This window comes from Eschrichtius robustus, chromosome 20, assembly GCF_028021215.1.
Source record: "Eschrichtius robustus isolate mEscRob2 chromosome 20, mEscRob2.pri, whole genome shotgun sequence".
In the NCBI taxonomy this organism is placed as follows: domain Eukaryota; kingdom Metazoa; phylum Chordata; class Mammalia; order Artiodactyla; family Eschrichtiidae; genus Eschrichtius; species Eschrichtius robustus.
Genome location: NC_090843.1, coordinates 10,966,867 through 10,985,939, shown reverse-complemented (window position 1 = coordinate 10,985,939; position 19,073 = coordinate 10,966,867). Strand labels below are relative to the sequence as shown.

At 46.0% G+C, this 19,073-nt stretch overlaps 1 protein-coding gene across 1 annotated transcript; it reads left to right on the top strand.

Annotated features, from left to right (window-relative positions):
* Window positions 1–3,728: 3,728 nt before the first annotated feature.
* Window positions 3,729–16,475, top strand: EIF4A3 (eukaryotic translation initiation factor 4A3). Its single transcript, XM_068530924.1, has 12 exons — window positions 3,729–3,975; window positions 6,031–6,103; window positions 6,723–6,789; window positions 7,511–7,573; window positions 8,416–8,548; window positions 8,748–8,828; window positions 10,793–10,934; window positions 11,397–11,535; window positions 12,567–12,682; window positions 15,729–15,836; window positions 15,937–16,064; window positions 16,250–16,475. Exons 1-12 carry the CDS (start codon window positions 3,807–3,809, stop codon window positions 16,264–16,266), a joined length of 1,236 nt encoding a protein of 411 aa, XP_068387025.1. The 5' UTR covers window positions 3,729–3,806; the 3' UTR covers window positions 16,267–16,475.
* Window positions 16,476–19,073: the final 2,598 nt, after the last annotated feature.

Genomic DNA, 19,073 nt, shown 5'->3' with positions numbered 1-19,073 from the left:
AACTGAAAGTGGGGTCCGGCTGCTCGCCGCTCAATGGCCAATAAAGAGGCAAGGTTGGTGGAAAGGAAAGTTTGCTTTATTTTGGATGCTGAGAATGGGGTGGGGGGGGGAGGCGGACACCTGTCCAAAGGCCAACTCCCCCCACCTGACAATCAGGGGGCAAGAGTTTTTATAGGCAGAGGGAGGGGGCTACGTGTAGAAGCAGCACAGTCAGCTCTGACAATCATCTTGAAATTGGTCACTGGTGGTCTGACCAGCATCATCTTGATAGTTTTAAGTACAGTTAATCTTCAGTTCCATGGTTGGTTTGTTCCCACTTCCTTGAGGCCAATTCTCAGGATTGTGGCAGCTTATGTCATGGCTACAGTCTGGTCATCATGTAGTTAACTTCTTCCACCTGGTGGGGGCTTCAGTCTCTATAAGACAGCTCACAGGACACGGCTCAGAATACTATCTACAGCCCTTGAGGAGGAACTAAAGGTCCTTGACTTTGCTTAGTGACTAAACTATTATTATTTAGTCTTGGACAATTTTCTTTTGTTTCTGCATTTTCCCACTTCTCTGATTTAACTTATTCTTTAGCTAAAGTTTTACCACAGACAAAAGGCAGGTGGAGGACAGAGGGGAAGGACCATCGTGTCCTGCTCTGTTTCAAACAGACAATGTAAACTTGGGGTATCGATCATTACAGTACAGTATCGTAAATGTATTTTCTCTTCCTTATGATTTTCTTAACAGACATTTTCTTTTCTCTAGCTTACTTTATTGTAAGAATACAGTGTATAATACATATAAATACAACAAGTGTTAATCGACTGTATGTTATGGGTAAGGCTTCCGGTCAACAATAGGCTATTAGTAGTTAAGTTTTCGGGGAGTCAAAGGTTATACTTGGATTTTCGAGTATGCAGGGAGTTGGCGCCCCCAACCCCCATGGTGCTCAAGGGTCAACTGTGGAGGCTTAGGTCCAGCATAACATAGCTACGCAGAGCAAGTATTCGAACAAATAGGGCGAAGAGCCAGGCATGTTCCAACACACGACTGCCTAGGTTATTCTCACCTGCTGTTGATAAAGCAAAGCGCGTTTCAGGGAATTCCCTGGTGGTCCAGTGGTTAGGACTCCGCGCATCCATTCACTGCGGGGAGTGGGGGGGCCCTGGCTTCGATACCTGGTCGGGGAACTAAGATCCTGCATGCCGCCTGGTGAGGCCAAAAAAAAGGAAAAAAAAAAAAAAAAAAAAAAGCAAAGTGCATTTCGGATCTCGGATCTTAGTGACACTGAGACCTTCGGTGAGCATCGTACAGGCCTTGTGAAAATTGGCACCGAGTTTGAGAAAAAAAGAGAAAAACCTCTTCTCCTGAGAGGAGCTCTTATCCTGGTTGCAATAACCCAGAGCCCTCTTTCCTGTGTAATAAAAACATGGCTCTCTATGACCTATTGTGCCCACTGCCATCTCCTAGTTCCTGGAAGAGTGAAGGTACACTCCTTATCATCCCAAAGAGGCCTCCCGGTGGACCTGCCCCTTCTGTCGTTATCTTGGGGGAGGGGTCAGCCCCTTTGATTAGAGGAACCTCAAGGAGTAATAAGGCCAAGTCTGCTTGGTTGCCACTGTTTCGCTCGAGACCTTTGTTCCCTGACACTGCACGCCCACGCCCACCCGACTCTTGTCATCTTCATGGACTCTGGCCTAAAAAGTTAAAAAGTTATTGGCGCCAAACAAAAGGAAGAGGGCTTTAAGATGTGTATTCAGACATTGAGCAAAAGGGACATTGCCAGGCAAATGGCATAAAATATCATGAATGTGTGAAGGCAAGAGACAAGTCCAGGGGGATCATCAATAAGATCAAAAATCTCTCAATAAGTACAAAAGAGGCAATCATCCTCTTCAAACTTAGTAGAAGAGTGCAATAATTTCATCCCCTCCCCATTGATATCAGATTCATAAAGTCAGCGATCTTCAGTTTACTCTTTCCCCATACCCTTGGCAAGGTTATTTCACATGCTGTTAAGTACCTAGAGCAGCACCATCCAATAGGAATACCACATATAATTAAAATGTTTCTAGGAATACCACATATAATTAAAATGTAGCCATATTTTAAAAAGTAAAAAGAAATGGGTGAAATTAATTTAAATAACATATTTTAACTCAGTGTATCTAAAATATGGACATTTCAACACATAATCAGTATAAAAATTATTAATGAGGTCTTTCACATTCTTTTCTCATACTAAGTCTGAAACCTGTGTGCATTTTACAACACAGCGCTAGGGCACAGCTTGCAAAACAGAGTGTGGGCAACTTCAGAGAGGGTACTGGATAACTCTTTGCGGAGTGAGAAGACATAAGAACTTATATTTGCATTTTATTTACTTTAAAGTCTAAGAAAGAAATTCAAATTTATAAATATTTGACTGATACTGGCATCCTTATCAGGCATGTTTATCAGGTCAATTATCTTGTAAGGTCTGGACATATTCCAAAGTCAGGGCAAGAGCTTCAGGGCAAGTAAGACCCCTCATTTCCTCGTTTGCTGCCAACATACTGCAAACCTCTGCATTCTAAGTGTGCCTGGTTTAGTGGATAAAATGATTACTGCTAAAAGTTTTCACTAAATTAACCTTCCCAACAGGAGAGCGTTCAAGCAGTCCTGGAAAGAGGCTGTTAAGAGATTAAAGATGTGCCCAGTGATGCGATACAAGCAAACAATGAGAAAGGACAGAGCTTGCACTTGGGCAAGTGTAAGTTTCACAAAGTTAAAAACGCTATTTTCACACAACACAGATGAACGCACGTCAGGTTGTGACGGTGGTTCAGGAGCCAGATTTTTAGAGGCACTTAAAGAAGTTTAGGGTAACATGGCACAACTGGAAATATTCTGCAGGGCAACCGAAAGCCATCACCTTCAGGGTCATCTTTTCTGCAGGGCGGGATTTATCAGCACCTCCACCAGACACGCGGAATCCAGGGCCTTAATGAACAGACAGACGCACCGTCCAGCAAGGCGCGGCCCAAGGTCACGCGGCCAGTTCTGGGGGTCCTGGTGCCCGGGGCCGTCGCAGGACCCTTACTCTCCCAACACACTCGACCCCGGGTAGGGGCTTTTCCATTAGGGGGTTAAAAACCGGCCTGGGGGTGTTAAAGTGAGAGCTGACAAGCAGGCAGTTAAAGATTCCAGACTTTCCAAAAGCAGACGATGTGCAGTGAGGATTTCCATCGGGCGGCAGTGATAACGAGTAGTAATGCGTTTGCCGGCGTCCCCGGCCGGCGACAACGTTGGAACATGCGTACACACGAAGGAATGGGCACCGGTGGGGACCCGCGCCCAGGTTCCCACTCGAAGCAGGGCCGCCTAGAGACCCCGCCCGGAGCAGGGTCGCCATGGCGCGGTCCGCAGCCTGTCTGCAGGGGCGCCAAGTCTACCGTCCCGCGCGTAAGATCCGTTAACTGGAAAGGACTACCTCAGCCGGAGAGCCAGGCCGGGAGTACCACACCCAGTACGAATCCCTGCGCCCTGCCGCCTCCGCACCGTTTGTAGGGGTGGGCGGAGTCCGGTTCCGCGAGATTCCGCGGGAGCCCCTCCCGCGCAAGAGCCGCAGCACCGCCCCTTTCCCTGCAGCAGGCGCCCTTTCCCCTTTCACGTGACCAGGAGCTCCCCGCCCCTTCCGAGGCTTGGCTCCGACGCACGCTCGTACGCACGCACGCACGCGCGTGCTATGTCGTCAGTTCCGGGCAGCGGCGGCGCGGGGCCCTGCTTCCGCTTTCCTCTGAGGCGCGGGCTTGGGTCTCAGCCTGCTCGGGATTATGGCGGCTACGGCCACAATGGCGACCTCGGGCTCGGCGCGGAAGCGGCTGCTCAAAGAGGAAGACATGACCAAAGTGGAATTCGAGACCAGTGAGGAGGTGGACGTGACCCCCACGTTCGACACCATGGGCCTGCGGGAGGACCTGCTGCGCGGCATCTACGCCTACGGTCGGTGAGCTCGGGCCGCGGGCTGGGGCGCCCGCGGGGAGGGGTGGGGGGGCCCGGCCGGGGGTGGCTCCCGAGACTGGGAGTGCGGCCGCCCCGGGGCTGGGGGTCGGGGCTGAGGCCGAGTCCGGGGGCCCTGAAGGGCGATCCCCGCCCCCAGCACGTGTCCCCACCCCCGTCTGTGTCGGCCGGTTTGGGTGTTGTTCTCCCGGCGGGGCGCCGTGCTGGGTCCCGCGAGGGCTGCAGGGTCCAGCGAGGTCTGCAGGGTCCTCCTTGCACCCCGGAGTCACTCATTCAGCGGATGATTGCCTTGCACCTGCCAGGTGCTAGGAACGTGCGCGGCTCTAGGCACTGGCGGCTTAGTAGTGAACCAGGCAGGCCTTAGGGAGCTTGTTATGTTTGGGAGAAGGATTATATAGTCAGTGGTAATGGCTACGAAGAAAATAAAGCGGGATAACGGAATCAAGAGTGATTGGTGGGAGGCGAGAGTTAAACTAGTAGAGCACATAGGTAAGGGGGCTCCCAGGAGGGGCTGGCATTTGAGCTGAGATCTGGGCTAAGGAACCCGTTATGAGAAGATTATGGTAGAACTGGGCAGCTGGTGCCAGGGCCCTGCAGCCGGGAGCCTTATGCATTCCAGGAACAGAAAGAATCTCCCTGTCCTGGGAGCCTAGGGGCGAGTTTTGGGTGGGGGGGGGCGCAGATGTTGAAAAGCGTGGTGCGAGGTGATAGAGTTTGAATTTTATTTCTAAGTGCGGTGGGAGGCCATTGGAGGGTTTTAAGCAGGGAAATGATGGGATCAGATATACAGTCACAGAGGTGGTCCTGGGTGTCTGGATATGGGGGGAGGTGAGGCAGGAGAGGAAGCAGGGAGATGTTAGGAGGCTTTTGCTCCAGTCCAGGGGAGTGATGATGGTATTGTGGTGGAGATGGAGTACTAACAGGGTTTGCTGATGGGTTGAGTGTGAGCAGGAGACGAAAGTCCTGGATGTGTGAGTAACTGGGCAGGTGATGATGCCCTCTCCTCAGGCGGGGAGCACTCGAGGGAGCTCTTCTTGAATGAGGAGAGCTTGAGGGACTTGTAAACCATCCAGTAGGAGATGTCAAGGAGGCAGCTGGGAAGAGGTCGGGCTGAGGATGTAGACGGGCGTGATCAGCATCTGTGCTTAATGCCTGGGACTGGGACGGACATCTTTTTTATCCAACAGTCCTTGATGTCATGACAGTCTAGCACAGAGAAGGTGCGGAGGGAATGGGAGGTGAAGAACCATTACAGCTGGCCCTCATAGTGTGGCCGACAGCCCTGCCTGCCTCTTGGCACCGGGGACGTCCCTACCCTAAAACACTGTTTTTAGTTTCCCATCTACTTGCTGAGTCATCCTGAGGGGTTTAAATCATCTGTTATATTTGCTTTTGTGTTAGATGGGAAATTGTACTACATTTTAAAAGACTACCAAAAATTAATTAAAGTACATTATTTGTACGTAAAGTTTTGTTTGTTTACTTGGACAGTAGCGGGGTGGTGTTGTAGTTCATGTAGCTGCATCAAGGCAGGAGGAGTAGATGAAATGGGGTTGTAGGTGATAACAAACCAACCTGCAGACTTACTGCTGGTGGGGAGTGGTGACTACAGCACTGATGGGTTTATATTCCTTTTTTTAACTTAAAAAGTAATACAAAAAAAACCCCATTAGTGCAGGTTATTGTAATATAGTCAAACAATACACAAGTAATTGGAGTAAAATATGAGCCTCCCTCACTCCATTCTCCAGGAGTAACCACCAACATTTTTTTAACCTAACTGGGGTGTCTATATTTTGCAACAGTGTTCCTTAGAGATCGTGTCTGTATAAATAAGATGGTATGTTAGTATAAAAATCCACTTCAGCCTACTTCATTCAGCAGCTGTTTCTTGAGAGCTCGGTATGTTGGACATTGGGTTAGGAGGGGGTGGGGGATTTTAAAAAGATAACATCCTCGGCACAAGGAGCTCCAGTGTATGGTTGCAAGGATGCTGTCCTAGTGGTTAGAGCTCATTTTTTCTGTTTTAATTTACAGGTTTTGAAAAACCATCAGCAATCCAGCAGCGAGCTATTAAGCAGATAATTAAAGGGAGAGATGTCATTGCACAGTAAGTCTGCTCATGCATAGGGGGAGTCAGGTGCTAGTTAGCACAGCAGTGTGTAGTTCAGTGCTTCTTCATTCAGATGCCGTTACCAACTCTTGCCTTGACTTTAGCTATGGGCTGTTTGTTTTTAGTTTTGCATCCTCCACTCTAGAAAGCTTTCTTTTTTTTTTAAGCCAGCTTTACTTAACCTATTATTTGGCATATGGAATTGTATATAATACTCTTTTAATAGCATTATTCCCTATTTGCCTAATTTTTAAACACTCATTTACAAAAAAAAAAAGTCTGAAATCGTAGAAAAGAATTCTATAAAGGGGAATCTTTTTTTTGCCGCCTATAACACCCATTCTATAGATTCTGCAGCTCTATCACCCCCTGATGGAAAGGCCACATTTACTGTTCTTATCACCAGTGATTTAAAAGTTGTGACGTTATGCCTGAGTCCCACCACCTTGCAGTTAAGATATTGGTCGGGGTGGGGGGCAATCGACTTGGAAGAAGCTGCCCAGTGCTTCTGCAGCTCATCTCCTCAGAGCACTGCTGGGGCGGGGGTTACATGAATGGGAGCAGTGGCATGTAGCCCATCACTCTGAATCCCATTTATCTTTGTTTTCTTTACTAGATCTCAGTCTGGTACAGGCAAAACAGCCACCTTCAGTATTTCTGTCCTCCAGTGTTTGGATATTCAGGTAATCTTAAACTTCTCTTTAATCCTAGGAAATACTTCCTTTACCTTCTGTAACTACAGTGTTCAAGAAGTACAGTTCTTAAATATATCTAGTTGTACTGATTAAACACATTTTTAAAGAGAATCTTAAGTGCACACTAATACCTGAGCTAATATTCTGTCATAAATTCCTTTTTATTTAAACTGATAGTCTTTTTAAAAATTTTTATCGAAATTTAGCTGATTTACAATGCTGTGTTAGTTTCAGGTGTATAGCAAAGTGATTCAGATATATATGTGTGTGTGTGTGTGTGTGTGTGTGTGTGTATATATGTGTATATATATATATATATATATATATATATATATATAGTTCCCTGTGCTATACAGTAGGTCCTTTTCGGTTATCTCTCTTTTTACATAGTAGTGTGTATATTTTAATCGCAGACTCCTAAGTTATGCCTCCCTCCACCCTTTCCCCTTTGGTAACCATAAGTTTGTTTTCTGTGTCTGTAAACTGGGAGATTTTTTTAACTAGTGGAAATTCTTGTCTGTAAACAAGAATCCTGACCAGTATACCCATTATCACTGGATATGCAATTTAGTAACATTCAGGTTCGCTTACCTGAAATCAGATGTGTGGTTAACTTGAGATAATATTCAAAATAGATCTGAGTCTGAATTAGTGCAGTCTACCTTGAAGATACTGAGATTCTCTATTTTCTGACAAATTACTTTACCAGGTTCGTGAAACCCAAGCTTTGATCTTGGCTCCAACGAGAGAGTTAGCTGTACAGATCCAGAAGGTAAGACAGTTAAAGATGGCACTGTCGTATTTGCAGGTACAGTTGACCCTAAACAACACAGGTTTGAACTGCATGGATCCATTTATTTGCAGGTTTTAAAAAAATGAATATGTACTGCAACACTACATGATGTGAAGTTGGTTGGATCCAAGGTTAGGGAGGGCTGATTGTAAAGTCTGTGTGGATATCTGACTAGGCTGGGGTTGAGGGGTGTATGCAGTCGGTAGGTAGGCTGGCATACCTAACCTCCCTCCCTAACCCCCACGCTGTTCAAGCCAACTGATTGACTTAATCTAATCCAGTTTTTCTGTTCTGTCAGGTTTTTTTTCCCTGATTCCTAACATTTTGTGATAAATCACATATATGAGTTGCTGGTTTGTATGAAGTCATTTTTAGTGTAGCTTGTGTGATTCCAATAGTTTTTTGCAATCTTAGGATTGTACTTTTCTTTCAAAAAAATTAAAAATAATTGTAAAAAATAATTGTAACTATTTTGTTTTCATAGTATAAACATTTTGGAAGTGTATCTATTAAGATGTTAATAGCATTTGTGGGTGGATAGGATTATGAATTTTATATATTTTCTTATTTTTCTGTAGTTAATACATACTGTTTTTATAATGAGAAAACAGTAAAACTGACTTCATTCTGGCGCAGAAAAGAGTGGAAGGAGGAGACTTGGGCTCTCTGTAGTTTTATGATAGAAATAATGGCATAAACAATACCAGGTGGTCATCTTAAACTAGAACAGAAACAATCTTCATTTTGGGGGAACTCAGATGTTTCAGACTTCATAGCGGTCTTGGGGCAGACCTTGAACATGAATCTGTGTTTTAATTCAGGGCCTGCTTGCTTTGGGTGACTACATGAACGTCCAGTGCCATGCTTGCATTGGGGGCACCAACGTGGGGGAGGACATCAGGAAACTGGATTACGGACAGCATGTTGTCGCTGGCACACCTGGGCGTGTCTTTGGTAATTGCTTTTGTCTATGAAAAGTGCTTAAACAATAGAGGACCATTTTCAATTTGATATGCTACATGGTGGATTTTTGCATTTGAGTAACTTGTAAGAAGTGGAGGGAAGGTCCCTGAAATGCTGTGAAAACGGGTTGAAATGGCTGGCTCTTTACTTACAGCCTGAGGTCTACTTATTTCGAAATCTGATTTTATAGATATGATTCGTCGCAGAAGTTTGAGGACACGTGCTATCAAGATGTTGGTTTTGGATGAGGCTGATGAAATGTTGAATAAAGGTATGAGTAGCAAAAGAATTCATTTTCTGTTGATGTAAAATTCTTAAATTTTCACAGCGTAAAATTGAAATGTGGAGCTAATGAACTCAGTGTAACTAGTATATTCTTTGTGGAAAACAGTTATGCCCTGGGTGCACTTAGGAACATAAAACTCTGGTTTTTTTATGGTAGTGGTTTGTAAGACTGATGACAACCAGAACAACAGCATTTCAGCCAAACTGATGGGGTACTGCTCGTTGTGTGGTGGGTGAGCACAGATGGCTGAGGCGTGGAGCTGGGGTGTGGTGCAGAGATGCTTGGTGGTGGTGAAGGGGTGGAACAGACAGCTGAATAAATCTTGTTTCATGGCAGTAGGGTATTTTGTGGTTTGGATGTTCCATAATTTATTTCACTAGTTGTTTTTTATTGGTTGTCCAGGTTGTTTTTACTCTTTTATCGGTTATTTTTCAAGATAAATTTCTAGAATTGGGTTGTATTTCATGTATTTCTACCAAAACGTATGAGGACAAATATGTGAGGACCCGTAAGTCATAGCAGTTGTGCTCTTAGCACAGCAACTAGGAAATGCATAATGACAGCTGTCACCTTGGTTCAGTAACAGCTGCGGGCAGTACCTCACGGTGTCTTCACGCCTCCCCTCCCTGCACACCCCCTCTCCAGTCTTACTTCCATACCAGGGGGTCGGGTGGGTCGTCCCCTTAGACATTGGGGTCGCCTGGTGTGAAGGGAATATTTTGCTTCTCAGGAGTCACCAGTAACTCATGGGGTTCTTCCCAAGCGTTTTCCTGTTCCCTGGTTCTTGAGCAGTTCTCTCAGGAACCTAGACGCTGATGCCACCCCTTGGAGCAGCCCTCCACCCCACCTCCGTCTTGGGCCCCTTACCTGGAGGCCCTGCTCTTCAGCTAAGTTAAAGGTACAGTTACTACAAAGTGAGGTCTCCAGAACCAGTGGCATCTATGTCAACTGGGAATGTGTCGGCAATGTAGCTTCTGGCCCCCTGATCTCTGCAGTCAGAGCCTCGCAGCCACCTGTCCCCTTCTCACACACCGGCCTCCTAACCCGTCCTGCAGGTGTGGTGGTGTGGTGACCCGGGGGCCAGGTCCTGCTTGCCAGCGGGGTTTTTTTTTTTTTTAATTAATTTATTTATTTTTGGCTGTGTTGGGTCTTTGTTTCTGTGCGAGGGCTTTCTCTAGTTGTGGCAAGCGGGGGCCACTCTTCATCGCGGTGCACGGGCCTCTCACTATCGCGGCCTCTCTTGTTGCGGAGCACAGGCTCCAGACGCGCAGGCTCAGTCGTTGTGGCTCACGGGCCTAGTTGCTCCGCGGCATGTGGGATCTTCCCAGACCAGGGCTCGAACCCGTGTCCCCTACATTAGCAGGCAGATTCTCAACCACTGCGCCACCAGGGAAGCCCTTGCCAGCGGGTTTTATTCAGCCTGTACCATATGAAATAATGTAAACTAGTTGAATTATTTAATTGGGAGGTTTTTAAATTAAGGTATAATTGACATGTAACATTTTCAGGTGTACAACATGGGTCAGTATCTGTGGGAGATTTTTTTTTAAGTGGAGATTTTTTTGGTGAAAATCTAGATCTCTGGGTTTATTTAAAATGTGGCAGATCTGGCCACAGTGGATGCATACCCTCACAGGGCAGCAGCAGCTGGAACTGAGATGTGAAGCTACCTGCAGGGGTCTGAGGCTGTGGGCTCAGGGCTCAGGTTTCTGTTGCTTTTACCTGTTGGCATCCAGGACTCTTGGGTGGGGCTCTGATCCCTAGAGTACACCAGGGAGAGGAGAGGGGATGCAAGAATTTGGTTCAGCTCTGTAAGAAGATTCCTTGTGAAATCTTGCACCTTACAGTCACAGTGCTGCATCCAGTTAAATGTGAACAGTTGATGTGCAACTTCTGTTTCAAAGTGTGCAGCCTTAAAAATTCCCCGTGTGTCTCATTCCTCATCCCAGGTTTCAAAGAACAGATCTACGATGTGTACAGGTACTTGCCCCCGGCCACTCAGGTGGTGCTCATCAGTGCCACACTGCCCCATGAGATCCTGGAGATGACCAACAAGTTCATGACCGACCCTATCCGCATTTTGGTGAAACGGTGAGGATGCCCTACTTCTCAGGTGGGACTAAAACACAGCATAGTTGTATTTGGGTTTTAAAACATGAAAGTTCTTTTTAATTTTCTCTTTTGAAAAGCCAGCTTTTATATAGTCTCCTTTGATCCAGTAATTCCAAATTTAAAAATTTGCTGATAGTATTTACTTATCAATGGAATTATTTACCATTGGCAGTAAAACGTGTATACTATTGAACAGCCAAACATTTTGTTTAGAACCATATATAAGGTGTGGTTAAAGGTTCATACTGATCCAGGGCTTGGGCCCCTGCGGTGGAAGTGGCGACTCCTAGGAGGATGTGGCTGGCGGGAGGGGCGGGAGTTTAATGCCCAGGCTCCTGGGCCGCTGGGGGTCGGGCCTGTGCCTGGAACAGCGCCTGGCCTGCGCACGTCCTCAAGTTTTGGTTGGAAGGATGAGTTGACAGGATTGTGTTTGTCCTCCAGTGATGAACTGACTTTAGAAGGCATCAAGCAGTTTTTTGTGGCTGTGGAGAGAGAAGAGTGGAAGTTCGACACGCTGTGTGACCTCTATGACACGCTGACCATCACTCAGGCTGTTATCTTCTGTAACACCAAGAGGAAGGTGCGTGGCCATCCTGGCTCTTTAATGTCCTTGTGGCGAAAACCAAAGATCGGTTTTCATAGAACTTAGGTCAGGTATTTTCTGTTGAGGACCAGAATTACATGCTTTAGGCTCTGGGTACATGGTCTCCTCAGGCAGCCACTGGGCTCTGCCCTTTAGCTCAAAGTCACCCTGGACGATGAGCGGACAAGTGGGTGTATCCAGGGAATGTGTGCAGGGTGTTGATCTGGTCCCTTGACTGAAGGCTCCGGGTCATTGGTTCAGGTGGGGCCCGGACACGTGTTCTTTGAGCTCCCAGGTGATGCTGATGTGCCGGCAGAGCTGAGAACCCTGGCAGCTCTCCTTGGAATAGGAAGAAGATTTGGACCACATTCCGAAAAAGATTCAAACTTAAATTTCAAATGAGAACAGTGACATATTGTCTTTTAAGAGAATTTTTGCCCCAGTATTTGCTGGGCAAAATTAAGTTTTCTACACAGCCAGTGAGGATTAGCCTGAGTTTTGTTTATATATATATATGTGTGTGTGTATATATATATATATATATATATATATATATATATTTATTTATTTATTTATTTTTGGCTGTGCTGGGTCTTCGTTGTTGTGCGTGGACTTTCTCTAGTTGTGGCGAGCGGGGGCTACTCTTCGTTGTGGTGCGCAGGCTTCTCATTGTGGTGGCTTCTCTTGTTACAGAGCAAGGGCTCTAAGCGCACGGACTTCGGTAGTTGCAGCACACAGGCTCAGGAGTTGTGGCTCGCAGGCTCTAGAGCGCAGGCTCAGTAGTTGTGGCGCACGGGCTTAGTTGCTCCGTGACATGTGGGATCTTCCCAGACCAGGGCTCGAACCCATGTCCCCCGCATTGGCAGGCGGGTTCTTAACCACTGCGCCACTAGGGAAGTCCCTAGCCTGAGTTTTAAGAGCACTTGTTTATGAATATTTGAATTGGTTCTGCAGGGAATTGACGTGAAATCCTGTATACAGTCTCTGGTTTGTGAGCTTATGGCAGCATCTATTGATTCCATCTGTAGGTTGACTGGCTGACGGAGAAGATGAGGGAAGCCAACTTCACCGTGTCATCCATGCACGGGGACATGCCCCAGAAGGAGCGCGAGTCCATCATGAAGGAGTTCCGGTCGGGCGCCAGGTGGGTTGGCTGAGCTCTCTGCTGTGGTCCTGGTGCTGGTGCTGTGGGCCAGCATTTACGGGGTGTTACCCGAGTTTTCCCCCCCACAGCTGAGCTCGGGCAGGTCACCAACTTGCTGGTGAGCAGGGCAGCCACTGCTGGTGTGATAGGTTAGGCTGAGATGAGAACTAGCCTTAACTATGTAGGTCGGTTGCCTTGTTTAGAAGCGTATTTTTCTGTTTCCAAATAAATGGAGATTTTCTATTTATCTTTTTGTATTGGTTTTAGCTTAATCCCACTGTGGCCAGAGAACCTGCTTTGTGTGATTTCATCCCCTCAGTGTGTATTCAGACTTGCTTTGTGGCCCAGCACGGGGTCGTTTTACAAACGTTCTCTGTGCTTGGACAAGATGGGTGCTGTGTGGTGTTGGATTTCAGTTGCTAGCTGTATTTCTCAAACCTGCATCATTACCCTTTTGCCCTTAAGTCTTGTTTCATCAGTGTTGAGAGTGCTGGTTTTCCTCTTGGGGGTTCTGTCCATTCTTGCGTTATGTGTCCAGACACCTGAGTGTACAAGTTCAGAATTACTAGATTTCTGGAGGATTTAGCTTTTGCTGTGGAAGTGTCTGCCCTTCTCTACTAGGGCTTTTGTCCTGAATCCTGCTCTGTCTGACCAGCCGCACCCGCTCTGAATGTTTGGTGTCTCCTTAGTACCACCCTTCTTCCTTCACGTCTGGTTTGTAGACTTAAGCTTTAGATGGATTTCATGCAACCAGCATATAGTTGGGTTTTATTTTTCCTTTTCTTTTAATTTAATGATAATTGCTGTCTTTTTTTTAAAATTTATTTTATTTATTTTTGGCTGTGTTGGGTCTTCATTGCTGCGCGGGGGCTTTCTCTAGTTGCGGTGAGCGGGGGCTACTCTTTGTTGCGGTGCACGGGCTTCTCATTGTGGTGTCTTCTCTTGTTGCAGAGTACGGGCTCGAGGCGTGTGGGCTTCAGTAGTTGTGGCACGTGGGCTCAGTAGTTGTGGCTCATGGGCTCTAGAGCGCGGGCTCTAGAGCACAGGCTCAGTAGTTGTGGCGCACGGGCTCTAGAGCGCAGGCTCAGTAGTTGTGGTACACAGGCTTAGTTGCTCCGCGGCATGTGGGATCTTCCTGGACCAGAGCTCGAACTTGTGTCCCCTGCATTGGCAGGCAGATTCTTAACCACTACCCCACAAGGGAAGCCCATAATTGTCTTTTAACTGGAACATTTAGTCCAGTTTCGTTTAATGTAAATACTGATATATTTGGTTTTAAATTGACCATCTTATAAGTGTATCTTACTTGTCATTTCTCTTCTGTGGTTCTTTTTTCTTTCTTTAGTTTGGATTTTTTGTTGTTGTTGTTGTTATTCCTTTTCCCCACTTTTTATTTTGGAAGATGTTTATTTCTTTATGTTATTTAGTGGTCGCCCTGAAAAGTCATCAGCAGCTGTGGTTGCTTGGTACTTTTACCATCTCCCCTGAGAGCACAGAGAACTTGAAACCCTGACTTCAGTGACCCCCCCCAGACTTCTGTCACTGTTGTCATGTTTTTTAATTTACATATATTTCAACCTCAACAAGAAATTTTTGCTTTATATAATGAAACTTATATAATGAATGCTGCATATTGACCATACTTGTTACTCTTCTGTCTTTCCTTTATCTCTTAGCTTCCATCAGGGATGCATTTCTTTTTTTTTTTTTTTTTTTTTAATATATACATATATATACATATTTGTTTATTTATTTTGGCTGCACCAGGTCTTAGTTGTGGCACGTGGGATCTTTAGTTGCGGCATGCATGCAGGATCTAGTTCCCCGACCAGGGATCAAACCTGGGCCCCCTGCATTGAGAGTGCAGTCTTACCCACTAGACCATCAGGGAAGTCCCAGGGATGCATTTCCTTGTGCTTGAAGAATGTCTTTCTGTATTTAGTTTGGGTCTGCTGGTAACAAAATGTCTGTTTTAGTTTCTTTGGAAATGTCTGCTTCATCTTGAAACACCTCCTTCTGACGTGTTGAAGGAGGCAATGCAAGCGGGATCGGTCCCAGAAGTGCTGTGGACACCAAACTCTGCAGACATTCTAATCCCTTATATGAAGTGGCCTATGCAGTCGGCCCTCTGTATTTGGTGTTTCCTGGTTGTGTTGGTCCTGTGGGGATGTCACCTGCTGCTGCTTATGTAAAACAGTGTCTTCTCTGCAGGCTGCTTCTTAGGTCTGTTTTGTTTGTGTTTTGTTTCTGTGGTTTCACGCTGATGGGTCCATGTGTGATTCAGTCTTATTCCTTCCGTTTGGCACTTCTGTGACTCTTGGCCTTACCCCTCTGTTGGTGCTTTGGCTCCATCCTTTCTTCTTCCTCTAGGGCTCCAGTTATATGTGATTATCTGGCAGGATTATTTTCTCCTGTTCTGCTGTCCCTTCAGACTTTGAATGCTTCTAGACCAGCGACGTCCAATAGAAGTATAATTCAAGTAAACATATGTCATTTAACCCAGTATATCACTTCAACATGTAATCAACATTAAAAATATTAATGAGGTTTTTTGCATTTTTTTTGTACTAAGTATTCAAATCGAGTGTGAATTTTACACTGTAAGACAATCTCATTTCAGACCAGCCACTCCGGTGCTTGGTGGGTTGGTGGCCTCAGCATTGGATAGTGTGGGTCTGTGGTGTGTCAGATACTGTCCTGTGTGAAGGACAGAGAGGTGTGAGTTGCATTTCTAATTTGAAGATACTGTAAACACCACCAAAATCAGTGAGGCCACTGTACTTGAGTTTTTGCTAGACAGAAGTAAAATGTCCTTCCCAATTATTGGTATGGGACTGGTTCTAAACAAATTAAATGTAGTAGTGTAAAGGATAGCCAATTTTTTTTTTTTTTTTATCAGCACACATGACCTAAGTAATGAAATATACCAAACGTGCCTTCTGAACGGGGCTTTCTGGTGCTGTCCCTTGTGCTTCAGCCTGCAGAGGGGCCAGTGTGAGGGGCCCTGATGTGTTCGTAGCCGGTCTGACCCTTTTTCTTTGTGCAGCCGAGTGCTCATTTCTACAGACGTCTGGGCCCGGGGGCTGGACGTGCCCCAGGTGTCCCTCATCATTAATTACGACCTGCCCAACAACAGAGAGCTGTACATACACAGGTAGGCAGCACAAGCTTTTCTTTGGTTTCACTCTTGTTGATGGATTTACTGAAACCTTTTTTGCTATGTTTACTGAAGTGATTTTGCTTTATTGTTGAAGAATTGGGCGATCAGGTCGATATGGCCGAAAGGGTGTGGCCATTAATTTTGTGAAGAATGATGATATCCGAATCCTCAGAGACATTGAGCAGTACTACTCCACTCAGATTGACGAGATGCCCATGAACGGTAAGACAGTAAATCCGTATTTGTGATTGTTTTAGAGAGAGCTTCCTGGTTCCTGGTTTGGGGCACTTGAGGTTTTTCCCGCTTTTTTTTCTTTTGTTTTCGAGAAGTCTTTTGTGAGCCTTTAGTTAAATTTACAAATTTTCCCTTTGTTTGTATTATTCCTTCTTGTTTATCTTCTCTTTCAGTTGCTGATCTGATTTGAACAATCTGCTTGCTGGAGCCTGTTCACCTATTTTGTATCAATTTGGAAATATTTAGGGGCAGTTTCTATTTAATGGGTTTTATGTGAACTCCCTTCTCAAAGCGCCCCCACGACAAACTTTGGAGATTCTGCCACCTTTTCTTACCCACATGTAAATAATGCATTGCTTTAAGTCTTTTTCATTAAACATTTAAAACTTTTCCCGTAAACTCTAATTTGTATTTCTAATTTTTGTTTGCCCCCAGCCTTTCTAGTAACCTGCTGTCTGTATGATCTTGGGCAGTCATTTCACTCTTTTTTGATCTTTAAGATGGTGAAATGGAAGTGGTAAGCTGCCTGGCCTCTCCACACTTACCCAGATTGGTACCCAATCCCATTTCTTACGGACGGCAGGTGGGGGAGTTGAGACCATAAATACTTTTCTCTGGGTTGGCCTGGGTCTGTGTGCCCAGATGCAGAGGGGCAGGATGGCGCCCTGGGCAGATAACCGGGAGGAAGGATTCACCAGCCAGTCTTCCTCTGGACTAATGAGCCCACAAGTCACGGCTGAGGAGGGGTTGTGCACAGGGCACCGTCGGTGATTCAGGGAGGGGCAAGCAGGAAACAAGCCAGAAGGTAAGACACCTGAGAAACTTAACCTAATTGAGATGGCTGTCAAGTAAGGTAACAAAGAAATGCAAACATCCACGGAAATGTGTATCCTTGGGGGTGATTCAGAAGTGTTATGTTTTCATAACCATTAACTCTTGAGTGTTGGTGAAGGTGTGGGGGGCGTGATGGTGGCGTCAGTAGGTACAGACTTTGGAAAGCAGCCTGGCTCTTGGGCAGTAGGAGCAATTAGAATACTTCCCTTTGAGGGCGTCCTTCTGCGTAGGCAGTAGTCTGGAGTGCAGACTGCACAGGTGAGCTCACCAGTGTCCTCCAGCACCAGGAAAGGAGTGCGCATCACTGGGGGCTCGGGGAGGGAAGCGATGGGACATTGGCACTGACGCACGTGGGTGGAGGTTCTTGGGCAGGTGCTTGGGGCCACTAGCGTCACAGGTCAGGTGGGTTCAGCTGTAACCCATGGTGGCTAAGTGTTGAAACAAGGGGCTGGTGTGTCAGGTTAGACAGAAATGTTCACAGCATTATTCATAATAGCCGAAAAGTGGAAATAACCCAGGTGCCCATCGACTGAAAGATAATGGTAAGTACACATGAATATTATTTGACAATAGGAAAGAATGAAGTGCTGACACGTTGCAATATGGATGAACCTTGAAAATAGGCTAACTGGAAGAAGCTAGTCACAAAAGGCCAGAATGTTTCCGTTTCTGTGAAATGTCCCAAATGGGTAAATCCATAGGACAGAAAGCAGATTAGTGGTTTGTTTTTTTTTTTTAATTATTTGTTTATTTATTTATTTACGGCTGTGTTGGGTCTTCGTTTCTGTGCCAGGGCTTTCTCTAGTTGCGGCGAGCGGGGGCCACTCTTCATGGCGGTGCGCGGGCCTCTCACCGTCGCGGCCTCTCTTGTTGCGGAGCACAGGCTCCAGACGCGCAGGCTCAGTAATTGTGGTTCACGGGCCTAGTTGCTCCGCGGCATGTGGGATCTTCCCAAACCAGGGCTCGAACCCGTGTCCCCTGCATTGGCAGGCAGGTTCTCAACCACTGCGCCACCAGGGAAGCCCAGATTAGTGGTTTTCTGGGGGCTGAGAGGTGGAAATAGGGAGTGACTGCTAAAGGGTACAGGGCTTCTTTGGGGGTGATGAAAATGTTCTGGAACTAGACAGAGGTAAGGGTTGCACAATTCTGTGAATGTACTAAAAAGTATTGAATTGTACATTTTAAAGTGGTAAAATTGTGTGGTATGTGAACTATACCTCAAGAATCAGGTGGGGAATCTTACACTTTCTCCTCTAAAATTATACTTAAAGACAAAAAGGGCATGAGCAAGGGGAGAAAATATTTGCAAAGCATATACTTGACAAAAAGGACTTAAACTAGAAAATATCAAGAACTTTATGTGTAGGTAGAATGGTGGTACCCCCAAAATGCCCACATCTTAATCCCTGGAACCTGTGAATATGCTACATTAAATGGCAAGGACTTTGCAGGTGTAATTAACGTAAAGACTGAGATGAAATTATCCTGGATTATCCAGGTGGACCCTATCTAATCACATGAGCCCTTTAAAGTCAAGAATGCTCTGGGCTGCCGTGGGTCAGAGAGTGGTATAATGGAAGAGGCAGGATTGATTCTCGGGTGAGAAGGACTCGACCCACCATTGCTGGATTTGAAGATGAAGGTGCCATGAGCCGGGATACGGAGCAGCCTCTAGAAGCTGAGGAGGACGTCTGGCTGACAACCACAGGGACATGCGGACCTCACACCCATACACTCAGGAGACTGAATTCTGCCGACAACCTGCATGAGCAGGGGAGCAGATTCTCCCCTGGAGCCTCCAGAGAAGAAGCTGCCCTGCTGACACCTAATTTAGCCCAGTTGACCGTGTCCAATTTCTGACCTACAGAACTGTGATAGAATAAATCTGTGTTATTTTAAGCCACAGAGATTGTGGCAATTTGTTATGGTAGCAATGGAAAAACAATGTACTTTGTAACTCAATAATAAGGTCAACAAATCCAAGTAAAAAATGGGCAAGATACCCGAACAGACACTTCACCAGAGAAGATTTATGGGTGACAATGAGTCCATGAAAGATGCTCGCCATCTTCAGTTGCAAATCAGAACCGCGAGATCCACTGTCACTGAAACAGCTGAAAGTGAGCATACAGACCACACCAGGCGACAGCAAGGCTGGCAGGA